Source organism: Haliaeetus albicilla, chromosome 20, assembly GCF_947461875.1.
Source record: "Haliaeetus albicilla chromosome 20, bHalAlb1.1, whole genome shotgun sequence".
NCBI classification, from domain to species: Eukaryota; Metazoa; Chordata; class Aves; order Accipitriformes; family Accipitridae; genus Haliaeetus; species Haliaeetus albicilla.
In genome coordinates this window covers 14,116,054-14,128,608 of record NC_091502.1, presented here as the reverse complement: position 1 = coordinate 14,128,608, position 12,555 = coordinate 14,116,054, and the positions used below count along the sequence as shown (strand labels likewise).

General features: G+C 37.9%; 1 protein-coding gene across 1 annotated transcript in view; it reads left to right on the top strand.

Annotated features, from left to right (window-relative positions):
• The window catches only part of ARHGAP42 (Rho GTPase activating protein 42), a 167,928-nt gene that overhangs the window by 52,151 nt on the left and 103,222 nt on the right, over positions 1-12,555 (top strand). The window contains exon 3 of the mRNA XM_069808326.1: positions 5,276-5,337. Coding sequence (XP_069664427.1) covers positions 5,276-5,337 — 62 coding nt within the window. The remainder of the gene's footprint in view (positions 1-5,275; positions 5,338-12,555) is intronic.

Here is a 12,555-nt window from a genome sequence, read left to right as displayed (position 1 = left end):
ACTGATAGAGTAGCTTCAATAATGTCCATAGGCATGCTGTTTTAAGGTGAATCATTCTGTACACAAGTATATAACAAAAAACTTCATAAAGTTTATTAAGTACGCGGGGTTTTTTTCCTATGAACTGCTGGGTTGATTTTAATGCTGTAAACCAGAATTCTAGAGCATAAATGATGCGTATTTTTAATAATGCATTCTATAAATTCAGAGAAATTAATTTTTATCCTTTTCCATTTCTCCCTCATTCACTTAGTCCTACTCTAAGCTTCAGTTCCCTTTTGATTGTGCAAGTATAGTTGTTTATGGAGCTGTACCGTATGTTTGAAATGATAGGGATAAAACCCCAAATGAAATGCATCTTTTGGAAAAAAAGACATTGTTGATCTACACCATTAAGGTTTAAGGTGTTGGTACTGTTAGTTTGCTTCCTTATGAAGCAAATTAAAAGGCTTTTCATTTACAAATAAAGAGGCTGGTGCTTTTTGAAAATAATTAAAATCAGCTTCATATGTATTATAAGTTAGGTTACGTACTGTACTTTATATTATTGGTGTGTTTTCAGAATTTATTTCTTATCAGCACGTTCCCATGACATTTCCTCTTGTAAAATACTTAACTCTTCCTCCCCCCACCCCCTTTTGTATTTATAAATTTAACTTTAATTCTTCTGTGTCTGTTCCGATTAAAAAGAAGGGGAGTAAAAAAAAATAAAAATGTTGCAGCATTAGTAAGAAAAGATTGCGAGGCCTGCTTGTAATTCCTGAGCTTCCTGACGGACAGCGGTGGGCCACATCTGACACAAGTGGTTCTGATTTTTAAATCTCCTGGTTTTTAACTACTCAAAAGCACCTCAGATTATTATTGTCGAAATATTTGTTTGCTTCCTGTTGAGAGCTGGGAATCCAGAATTAGGTGCGTGTACCCTGTGCCTCGGGTTCCCGCTGAAATCCTGCGCGGGGGCCCGGCTGTGGAGGGGAATGGGGCCCCTGCCCAGCTCTGGGGGCTGTCGGGCGGCCCTGCGGGCGAGTCCCCGCGGTGAGCTCTGAGGGCCGCGGTGAGCTCTGAGGGCCCGCGGTGAGCTCTGGGGCCCGCGGTGAGCTCTGAGGGCCGCGGTGAGCTCTGAGGGCCCGCGGTGAGCTCTGGGGCCCGCGGTGAGCTCTGGGGGCCCGCGGTGAGCTCTGAGGGCCGCGGTGAGCTCTGAGGGCCCGCGGTGAGCTCTGAGGGCCGCGGTGAGCTCTGAGGGCCCGTGGTGAGCTCTGGGGGCCCACGGTGAGCTCTGGGGGCCCGCGGTGAGCTCTGAGGGCCGCGGTGAGCTCTGAGGGCCCGCGGTGAGCTCTGAGGGCCGCGGTGAGCTCTGGGGCCCGCGGTGAGCTCTGAGGGCCCGCGGTGAGCTCTGAGGGCCGCGGTGAGCTCTGTGCCGGGTATCCCTCCGTCTGCCCAGCCCAGTCCCCAGGCGAGGCGAAGCTGTCACCTGTCTGCAACCAGAGGGGGGCTGTGGGAGAAGAGGGGAGGAAGAAGGGAAAAGTGCAGGCTGGGAAAAGAGGAGCGAGGGCTGCCTTGCCTTCCCTTTACCACCTCCTGCTGCAGCTTCCAGCACAGATGAAGTTCTCTGGGGACAGACCCTGGCTTTTAATGAGGTCAGACTGAGTGGGAGTTGTATGGGAAGAAGGGTGTAATAACATGAAAAATTCAGAAGCGCTGCAGTACTCATTGGTATTGTAGGAGAGCTGGCGGTGGTAAAGCCTTTTTTGGCGTTATGTGGTGCCATTGCAAGGGCAGAAGAACCAGTGGGGTCACCAGAGACATCCATGTTGCTGAGCTCTGCGTACTGGGCGTGCATCCTTCATTGCGGTCTGAATTACATGATGCACTTGTTGTTCTCCCTGTGCACCTCCCGAGCTGGGAAAGGATGCTCCGTGGCTTTGTGGGCATTGACCGGTGCAAAAAGGATGGATGTGGGTGTTGGGCAGTGAACTGCGGAGGCATAGTCAGTATTGATGTGAAGGTGTCTGCAGTGAAGGTTTCTCTAGGATCAGGGGAATGGTTTGTCAGTCCTGCTGAAGAGTGTAGGTTCTGTGTTCTTAGTAAAACTTTGACCTTTATAATCCCCGCAAAGGTGAAGCAACGGGGAAGAAAAGATGGAGACAGCATCTCAATCTTTAGCTGAGGCGCACTGTATAGGTGACATATTAGTACCTTTATATTAGTGTTAAAGACTGAGGAAAATCTTGATTTGCACACTTGCAGAACATATTTTTATAGTTGTTTTTCTGTCTGCCCTGGCTGTATTTAAATCCTAAGCAAAAGTTTCGACTTTGAAACTAAAAAACCTTCCAGTTCTGCCTTGAAATTAGGAAGATGAATCAAAAGTTTCTCTTACTGGGTTGTTTTTTTTTTTCCTTCCTCCTCACACTTTCCAGTCATCCTTCTGCCCAGTTTCTGCTTCCTGTTCTTCTTCCTGTAGTATCTTTTTGCTCCTAAAATGCTGAATATCGCCTGACCAGAGAGGATATTTTTTTTCTTCATAACTGTATTGCTTTTACCTGCTTGTCCCGCACCCTTTCTATTTGATTTAGATAAAGTCCTGCCCATACTTTGGGACTGGGAACTGGCAGTATTTGTGCTTGGCTGCTGAAAGGTGTAAAATGTTAACTTTCTCATTGCAGATGATGAAGAAAAAAAAATTTCATGAGCCTTTGTTTTATTAACGAGGGTTTTAATGATGTGATCAGAAAGTTAAGTGAAGAGTACCATAAGGCTTGATGTGGTTAGGGAAAACTTAAATTTCAGTAGGTTGTGGATCTACTGGCCTCACAAAGATACAGTGCTGGGTATGATCATTTCTCTTTGAAATAGTTCTGTCATTGTGAGTGGCTCCACAATAAAAAAGTGAAAAAAGGAGGGGGAATGGAGTTTCAGCGTGTGACTGCAGTAACACATCATCTTGCGGTTAAAAATGACCAATTATTTCACTGAAATAATCTGGAAACAATTTCTCTTGCTGGCTTTACTAGAAAGTCAGCTGTTTTTCTGAAGTGCATCCTAATTCCCTGAATAGGTAATAAAATTCAAACAATATGTTTATCTAGTTTATTTCAAAAGGTTAATTTTTTTTTTAATGGTGGGTAAAAAAATCACTCTGCCACATGTGCAAGGGATTAACTAGTTCTGTCCTGCTTTCTACAGGCAGGGATAGTTTCTTGTTAAATTTGGGGCAGTATCAGTGTGAAAATAATAAATAGTTTGGCTATGTGTGTTTGGCTCATTGTTTATTTAGTTTTTAGGGTTTTGTAATGGGTACATAGATATTTTTGAATGTAACACTCAACAGATTTCTTATCAGGTAACTTAACCAGTCAGTTCATCATCTATTTCTTTACCTGGTTTTGGCAGATGGGTTATTACGAGCTGACTAAGAGATTAAGTTAATTCAGTGGATAGCAAACTAAGTTCTTGATATAAAGATGTAATTCTGATAAAGGCTGAGCTGGTAAGTAATTGAAACTCAGTAACTGAAAGGCTCAACTGGTAAGCCTGAGTCAAGGAGTTCAGGAGTTTGCACAGGAGGCCTAGAATTTCTTTTACTTAAAAGGTGGCAAAATTTTCTGGTGTTTGTGTTCTCAGGGCAAATTATTAGAGGAAAAGGCTCAAGACCCAGCGAGATGGACATTTAATTTACCATGTGTATTTGGACTAAACAAAGAACTCATGACTAATAACAGGGAAAAAAGAATTTGTCAGCAAAGAGTGACTTAGAGGTCAAGATATGCAGGTATAGCATTATTGCTGCAAAGAACAGACTATATAAGGTCTTGCAGAAGAAATTGGAACAAACAGTGAAGTGTTCTTCAGCTGTAAAAGTTAAAAGACAGCAAGAAGAATGCAAGGGTGACCTCTGCAAGGTCCAGATGGGATACAGGATCAAAATTATTTGGGTGTGGTCCAAAAACTAAGTAGCAATTTGTGAATGCTGACAAGGCAGTTAAGGCAAGCTAGATACTGGTTCCCTCTTAGAAGGTACTGAAACATAGCAGATCATCTAGAAAATATGCTTATTTCTTTAAATCTTTCAGGGAGGTTGAGAGGGGATGAAGCCATATTATTGGAGACTGACATATTTTGTAAGAAGATGGAAAAATAGCTAAGAGGACAAGAGTTCTGTTAGCATACCCTCAGCAGTGTATGTTGGTTAACTGTGAAGACTTTTCCAAGCCTGTTCTTTTCAGAAATTCTACAAGTTTTATTTCCCCTTTAAATGATTTAGATTGTCTTAAGTTTTTTGTGAGAACCTGTAGGATTTATGAATCTGCATTCTGAGATCAGAGCTTTAAACCATGAAATTTAGCATCCTGTCATTGGCATCAATTACTGCTAGATGCATCAGGAGAAAGTAAAAAGAGCTACTTAGCTCTCTTCACATGATTCTTCTCTGCATTTTTGTCTGTGGAACTGTGATGCTGAATTCTGAATAACCCATATGCCCTTGAGAAAGTAATACAAATGGAAAGATAGATATTTCCAGAGAGATTTGCACCACTTGCTTACATGAGAATGAAGCCTTAAGAGTTTTTGGAATGTTTTCCCCTTTCTTGCCCTCTTTTATGGGTTAATACTTTTATTATGTTTCTGTTGACATCTGCTATAGCCCTTCGACTTATAGTTGAAGGCAGTTTTGAGCAAAGACTCTCACAGTTGTAATACAATTCAGAGCTTGCTTATAAATCAATCACCTGTTGTCATCACGTGAGAGCTTGTCCTTGTAAAACATAAAGCCAAAGAGCTGCTAAACCTAAACAGTTGTCATAAGTAATGCAATTCTTCTAAAATGTTGACTTTCAAATTTTTACCTGAATATTTTTCATAGTTCTTGTAAATATTTGTTGCTGCACTTTAATAGGAGAAACGCAATATTTTTCTTTGCAGTTTCTTTCTGCTCCTAGTGTGCTAAAGTAAATTTTGTGGCTGGTTGTAGAAGTTTTTGTTTTGAGACTGATCTTTGCACGTTTCAGGAAAATCAGTTTGCCATATTCCATTTTAAAATTTGTTTTTTAAATACCCATGACTCTTAAGACTTGGGTTCCTTTCCTTCGTTTTCTTACCTGCTCTTGACCTGCTGCTTGCTTCAGTCTGTGCCTTATTTAATGACTACTGATTTCAGTGAAGTACTATATAAGAACAGTATCTTACCACCACAGCTTCAATCCAGATAATGGACTTATCTGGTTTGAAAATGTAATTTTGACCAGGACGTTCTTTTTCTTTGTTTTCTTTTCAGCCCAGTCACTGAAAGAGTTTGCTCGTCTCCTGATTGCTGTTGAAGAGGAGAGGAGACGACTGGTAAGTTTGTTGGCAATAATATATTGCAATGGGCCTCTTTTTGGATAAAAGAGTACACTTTTTTCTATTTCTCCTGAAGTCCTATTTTAATTTTTTTAACTTGTGTAATAGATGTTAAGTATTTCATAAGAATCACTTGAAATTCTGCAAAGGCAGAAATGTGCTAGCACAGACTGCAGCAATTTTTAATGGAGTGTTCAGTCAAATACTTTTGCATCGATTTAAAAACTCTTTTCTCACAATTTCTTCCCTCCTCACTCCCCACCCCAAAATAACCTTTGAATGCTGCTGTACCTTTCCTTCCCCCCATCTTGTCTGATTAGTCACAAGGCACAGCAATAAACTGTAAACAAAGAGCTTATAGTGCAAATGTAGATTGGTATTTATATTTAATGAAATACTTTGAGTGTTGTCCAGTGAATGTATGCTAGTAATCCAAGAATATGATAAATAATTGGTAAGAAGAGAAACCAGATTCATCACCCCTGATAAACTCTTGCAGAATACATTACTGATCAGACTTGTCAGATTTGTTATGGTATCCTTATTCCCTTTGTTTCCATACTGATGAATCTACAGTATGCTTTCATTTATATTTCTATTCAGATGTAGCTTTCTTACAGAAGTTTTAAGTGTGTTCTTGTACGAGTATTTTTTAAAAAATTCCACATAAGCAATGAAACTACTTTTTTTCTTCCTTGGAAGTCAATTATGGATAAAGTAGTGAGGTAAGGATTAATCTCAGTAAGGGGATTTTAAAATATTGTGAAAGTTTAACTAGCTCAAATCCATCCAATGACTATGTCTGTCCTGGTTTTCCTTCTTATGAGTACTTAGGGAGGTGAGGAAAAGGATTTTCTGACTCAGATTGGAGCAAATTTATTAATCCAGGAAGAGGCTTACCTAAAGTTCATTTATTCCTAGGAGTAAGTAACCATAGAATTGGTCTCCCACTATATCTGTTTACATAAATATTTTAAAGTGGCAAAATCATAAACATTTATATGGTATAGTTGCATAGTTACTATCACCTAAACCTATAAAATTGCAAAATTTTTGCTTCATGCTAAAAATTTTTTCCAGGGTAGATGGAAGAGTGAGGTGTCGACTGTTCAGTACTTACCACCTTAAAAGCTGTTTACCAGAATACTTGTTAATTACATAGTTAATGTTTCAAATTCATAGCTTGCCAGTTTGGGTTAAAGATTATTGTAAGCTAACTATTAGAAAAAGGAAAAGCAATGAATAGGTGAAGGATTTTTTTTTTTTTTTTCAAACTGGTTAGTCTTTCATAATATGTATACGTAATTTCCCTTTATTTTATCTTTCTTTATTTTTCTTTTTTCTTCTTGGAGCAGTCACTCCCTTTTTCACTTTTAGAAGTTTCTGGCCTTTCTATAGTTTGGAATTTGACCTTTCCATGTAACGTTTTACTTTGTATCTTGTAGGAAGGCCATTAGAGTAAGAGGGGGAAAAACCCATTAATTTTATTAAGTGAAAAAAGACCAGTCAGATAGAAAGATACTTTTTGTTCTATTTCAGTATGACTTCAGTGGGAATGCACAGATTGTATAGCTGAGCTGTTGGATCCCAATGCAGGGTCAGAGACTTGGGTGAGGTTTCAGTCTTGCAGAAAAACATTTTACAAATCACTGTAAGTTTAGTAGAATGCAATCATCAAATCATGGTACACAAAGTGGCAAATAGTAGTCATGTGTGCAGAAGCTGCTCTTGATGGGAAATCATTTGCATCCAGCTTTTTGCTGTGTTTGAAATAGACCTGTTCTGTTTGTTCTTCAAACTGAATGCTCATGCTGAGAGCATCGAGGACACACAGTTACCATGGTAGTGATACTTCAATAAGAAAATTCAGCAAACTTGGAATTTCTCTGTTTTTAAAAAGTTTTATCTGCCTGTTGGTGGAATTTATTTAGTTATTATTGGAATTAAACTAATGAAGCATCACCTTTGTCAAAGATGCTTGGTTTTTATTTTCCAGTTCTCTTACTGCAGATTTCTGCATGCCATCATATAATCCAGAGGTCCCTGTGAGGATCAGTGTGCCATGCTATATGCTGAATAGATTGCTAGTAATAAGAGTTTTCTGCTTGACAAACTTGTGATTTAACTGTGAAATCTTCAAACCATTTTCTGCTTATTTCTGAGGAAGTATGGAGCATTATGCATACACTTTGATTCCTCTGCTGGAAGCACTTCAAGCCAGCCAATTTACAAATTAGTGATGATTTTAGAAAAAGTTCTCTGCTGACTGGAAAGCTTGAGACAGGGCGTGCAGGTCTTTAAGAATTTGATTTCCTTTAGCTCTGCATAAAAAGAGAAAACTTGCATAAGTTTTGGGTTTGTTTTTTTTTCTTTTTTTTTTTTTTAAAAAGCTTGTTCTTGACATTTTTTAGGCGGCTTAGAGAAAAACAGCTAGTTGTCATTGAGACTATTTATGGATACACTTCATCATACCATTTACAACTTCCTTTTAATTCTTGAAGTGTGCGACAGCAAAAGACAATATTATATCAGCGAATGCTGGATGTACAGGAATATGGAATGACAGATGCTAATTTTATTTACCAGCTAATGATCTTATTTCCCTGCCTTGAATTTTGTATTATTAATTTACGAGCATGCGTATGAGTGCATGAATTGGATTTGAATATGGAAAGTATTTATTTATATCACTAATTTATTTCTTATCTGATGCCTATTAAATTCTTTGTATGTAAAATTATTTATTTGTTTTGGTGAATGCAGAGAGTGTTGGAGTGCTTGTCCACTGAATGTATAATTTAAGTGTTTCCAATGGTCAAGGAAATAGTTTGAGAGATGCTTAGTAAGTCTTCTGTCCTTGCATAAAGAACCAAAAGGAACTTGGTTTTGTTTTCTTTAGAAGAAGCTAATGAAAGAAGATATGAACAGTATTACTGGGAAAAACACTGACGTGTAAGGTTAAATAGAACTGTGTATCACATAAATAAAAAATCTGTTGTCTAAAGCTTTGCAGCTATTATTATTGGCAGCAGTAATAATATGGCGATTATTGTAAGTCAATTTTTTTTATCCTTGTCTTTTATTTCCTGATGCTAAAAAATTAACTAGTAGTCTTAGAAAAAATAGAGGTCATGCACCAAACATTTCCCCTTAAAAAGCAAATAAAGGAAAAAGTAACTCCTAAGACACCTTTTTTATGATATACAGCCTTATGTTTGATATCTGTCATTTCATGGTTGTGTTAATTTAATGGTGCTCTTGGTAAATGGTGCATTAAAAAAAACCCAACCAAACAGCTCTAACTCTTGGGTTTTACAAGTAGCATAAATAGGATAAAAAGTCAGATTAATCCCCACTGCCTTTCCAATGACTTCAGCAACAAGCCACCAGGGAATGTAAAATAATAACCTCTATTTCCCAGTGGTTATTAGGGAACAATAGAAATGCTATAATTTAATTTAATGTGAATATTTGGATCTATATCAAGGGAATTAAAAAAATTAAAATAATTTCCTTCCGCTCTTGCTGAATTTACATTGTTTCTGTTAAATAAGTGATATGCTATTTTATTTTAGAGATTCATGCATTATTTATGTTTCCTACTCATTTGATATTGTTAGTAAACATTATAACAAACAGAAATGGGAGCGGTATAAAATGCTAATTCCGTTTCCTTTTGTAGGATTATGCTGTGTTGACATAAGAATAGATGAATTGATTCATGCTACTGATTTCCTCTTCCTTGAGATCCCCTATCAATTTGAAGCATTGAATGTGTTCTCTTGAGTGTTATATGATTTTGAATGTAAATCCCTGATTATTTTTGAACGTTTACTATATCCCGAACTGAAATGGGCCTCTTAACTGTTACATTCCTTGCATCTTTAGTCAGTGAGATGTGTATGCTTACTCTGAATTCCTGACCAATATTAAATACTTCAGGGGACACTACAAAAATTCTGAAGTGGATAGTTGTGTACTATGCTCAATGAATATTTTTCTTTCTGACGTCTGTCTCTTTGTATCTCATAATCCTCATGCTTCAGAGAGTATCTTATTGTGAACTTTTTTGTATTAACTGGATGTTCTTATTGTGGATCTGTATTTGTCCTCACACAAGGGGTCTGATGCTATCTGCCTCCAGGGAAAGCATCAAAATATTCAGTTTCAAAAGCTGTACTTGAAGAAAAATAAGTGAGCTGTTAAAACCAGCTATCCATGGAATGGTACATAAAATCAGATATTGAAGGACACAGCATGTTGTTCAGCAGAATTAACCTTTTCCCTATAATTTGGAGTGGGTTACAGATTCCATCAGAAGAATAAGCATTCTTCTATCCACAGGTGCTGCTTATTACTCAGTTTATAAAGGGGAGAAATCATAAAATCACATATACTAGCACCATAAGACTGCAGAGCATACACCTAGTATTTTTGTTTCACGTGGGCTCTCTCTTAAAATGACAAAAAATACTGTATGATGGTGTTTTGATATACTTGGTAACTGTTTTCAGTGCTGCTAGCAAGGAGACTGTCAGAAAGTTATTGCTACAAAGGAACACCACCACAACTACGAGGGTTTCTTCTCTTTGCCATTAGGACTGGGGTTTTGTTTGGGGTTTTTTGTTTGTTTGTGTGTCGTCGTCGTCCCCCCCATTTTTGCCATTTTAAATTAATAAAAAAACACCTCAAAGCTGTTTTTTGGGGGGGTGTGGTTTTTTTCCTCACACTTAAGACGGCCTGTACATATCCAATTTGAGCAATTAAGGTAGCATGTACTGTGTTGCTAACCTAACTTCTTTGGAAAGACTTTGTGAATTTGTGCATCAGACTAGTAATTTGGAAATACCCATTTGCTCAGTAACTGAGCTTTCTGCTGAACAAGGAGCAGTAAATCAGCACAGAATTATTTTATTTTGTTATAAAAATCATTTTTACATTTACTTATTTATGACTTTCTTCCTCCTACCCCAGCTATAGTAGGCTACAAACTTGATATTAATTACAGCAGAAATCCAGGTCTTTGGTAAATGTAATTCTGCAAGATGGGAAAATACTTATTTGAATGGTTCTGTGGTTTTTGCGGGGTTTGGGTTTTTTGGGGTTTTTTGTTTGTTTCTTTGTTTGTTTTTTTAAGACCATCAGCTTACTGTCTACTGTCAGTCAAGCTAACTTTTAGAAATCATTGGGAAAATTATTGAAGATAAATCACATGCCTTCATAAACCTTTCTGTTCTACCCCCATTTTGAATACTTGCTATATGCATTTCTGGTCAGAAAGCATTATGTAGACTAGAAAAGATGCAGAGATAGGCAACAAGGAAGGCTAGACACCTGGAAACTCAGGATGAGAAGAGACTGCCTGTAAGGAGGACTCTGAGTAGCTTTAGTTCAAATAAATTAGATCAATGTTATTTGGAGGCCTGGGATTCATTAATTGCAATGACATATCTCAGTACCCTTTAAAGTTTTTAGCAGATCAGACCTACTAATCCTGAGCAACAGGTTAACACTTCAGCCCTTGAAATGAGATTTTTCTTTGTTTTTTTTTAATGCTGATACAATTGTCAGTCTTACTTCCTAAGAACTAACCAGAACAAACATTTTAAGTCTTACTTCAAATATAACTAAACATTTCTGTCACTATAACCCTGATTGCTACCCAGTTCCCCCATTACCTTTTATCAGAGACTCTTCCGCTCCACTTCCTGATCTGAGCCATTTGCAAATACCTTGAGAAATGAGTGAAAAAGACAGAAGAAAAAACACCTTATCCTTTGTTCTCCTGTTATTGAGTGCGTCACTAGGGAATTTATTCTGTATGCTGGGTAGAGGTATCAGTGTCAAATCTTTATGTCCCCAACAGCATAATTTTTTCTTGCCTGGAAGTGGACAGGAAAGGTCTGCAGAGTAGGGCAATGCATCAGCAGATTATGTCCTAGTTTTCTTTTACCTTCTAGGCAGGAGAAGTTGGGATCTAAAGGACTGGTTTGGGGAACTATCTACTTCTAAGAGCTCAAAAGGGTAGTTTGCTTTGCTAGAAGAAAACCAAATCTGCAACATTTAAGGACAGCTGTGTCTCAGAGTGCAGAGAGTGTTGGTTGCTGCTTCATCCCTTTTTAGTGTAAGTTGCTCCTGGAAGTCTTTGGACAAGCCATGGATACTTCCTAGTATTGGAGAGTTTAGTAGAGTATCTTCAGCCTCACTGTCTTCCGGCTTCCTTTTCATCCTTCTGGAATTTGTTTCAGCTCCCAGACTGTGAGAAGAGTAAGTTTTGTCTATACAGGTGAAATTTGCCTAACATGGTTGCATGTATGCTGTAGCCATCTACATTTTTCCAGTCTAGACTCACATTATGGAGTCTGTGTGGAAAAATGGGAACTTTTCAGATATTGTCAACCTTAAGTAGATGCTTGAAATGTAATTTACTGACAGTGTGTGCATATGTTTCTCTTCGGGATGTGTGTGAACTTTTACCTTCTAGATGGTTAATTCGTGTGAATATTCAGTTTTTGTGGTAGATGCTAATTTCTTCCATTTATTTTAGTTTATAGAATAATTTTTGCTTACATTTTTCATTTATCTCTTTTGGAGAAAAATACAGTTTGTCATGACCTTACATAATATAATATGAATTCTCATTTTTAAAATATGTAATACTCATTTTGTTGAGGCTTTTGCCTGTTAGCCTTGGAAATTATTGCAGAAGAGAGATGATCTGGTCAGTAGCAGTGTATGGTTTTGTGCTGTGTTTTAGCTCTGGAACGGTCGGAAGAACTGTGCTACAGAAAATTTTAACTAATGAATGGTTTTCACAACAACCTTTCTGCCCCAATTCTGAGTCAGCTTTGTGTCCCAACTACTGTCAACGTAAAAATTGGGAGGTAACTCAAGTGGAGTTCACTGACACCTAGAAGAATGTTTTTGTATTCATATTAATCACATATTTGTAGAGTATTTCTTGGACCCTTTAAGAAAATGTCCTGTCTTCCCTGTTGTGTTGGTACGAGTGTTTGTGTGACTGTGTAGTGAACATAATTGAAGAAGTGATCCAGCTGGAAAAATAATTCCTTTGGCCCTGACTTTCTATCAGCTCTTTCCCCTCACTTCAGTGCACGCAAGGAAAATGTTGACTTTCTGGGCCAGAATTACTATCAAGAAGATAGTAATTTCTTTGGTATAATTGCTATCAAAAATATATTAAAACTATACCTT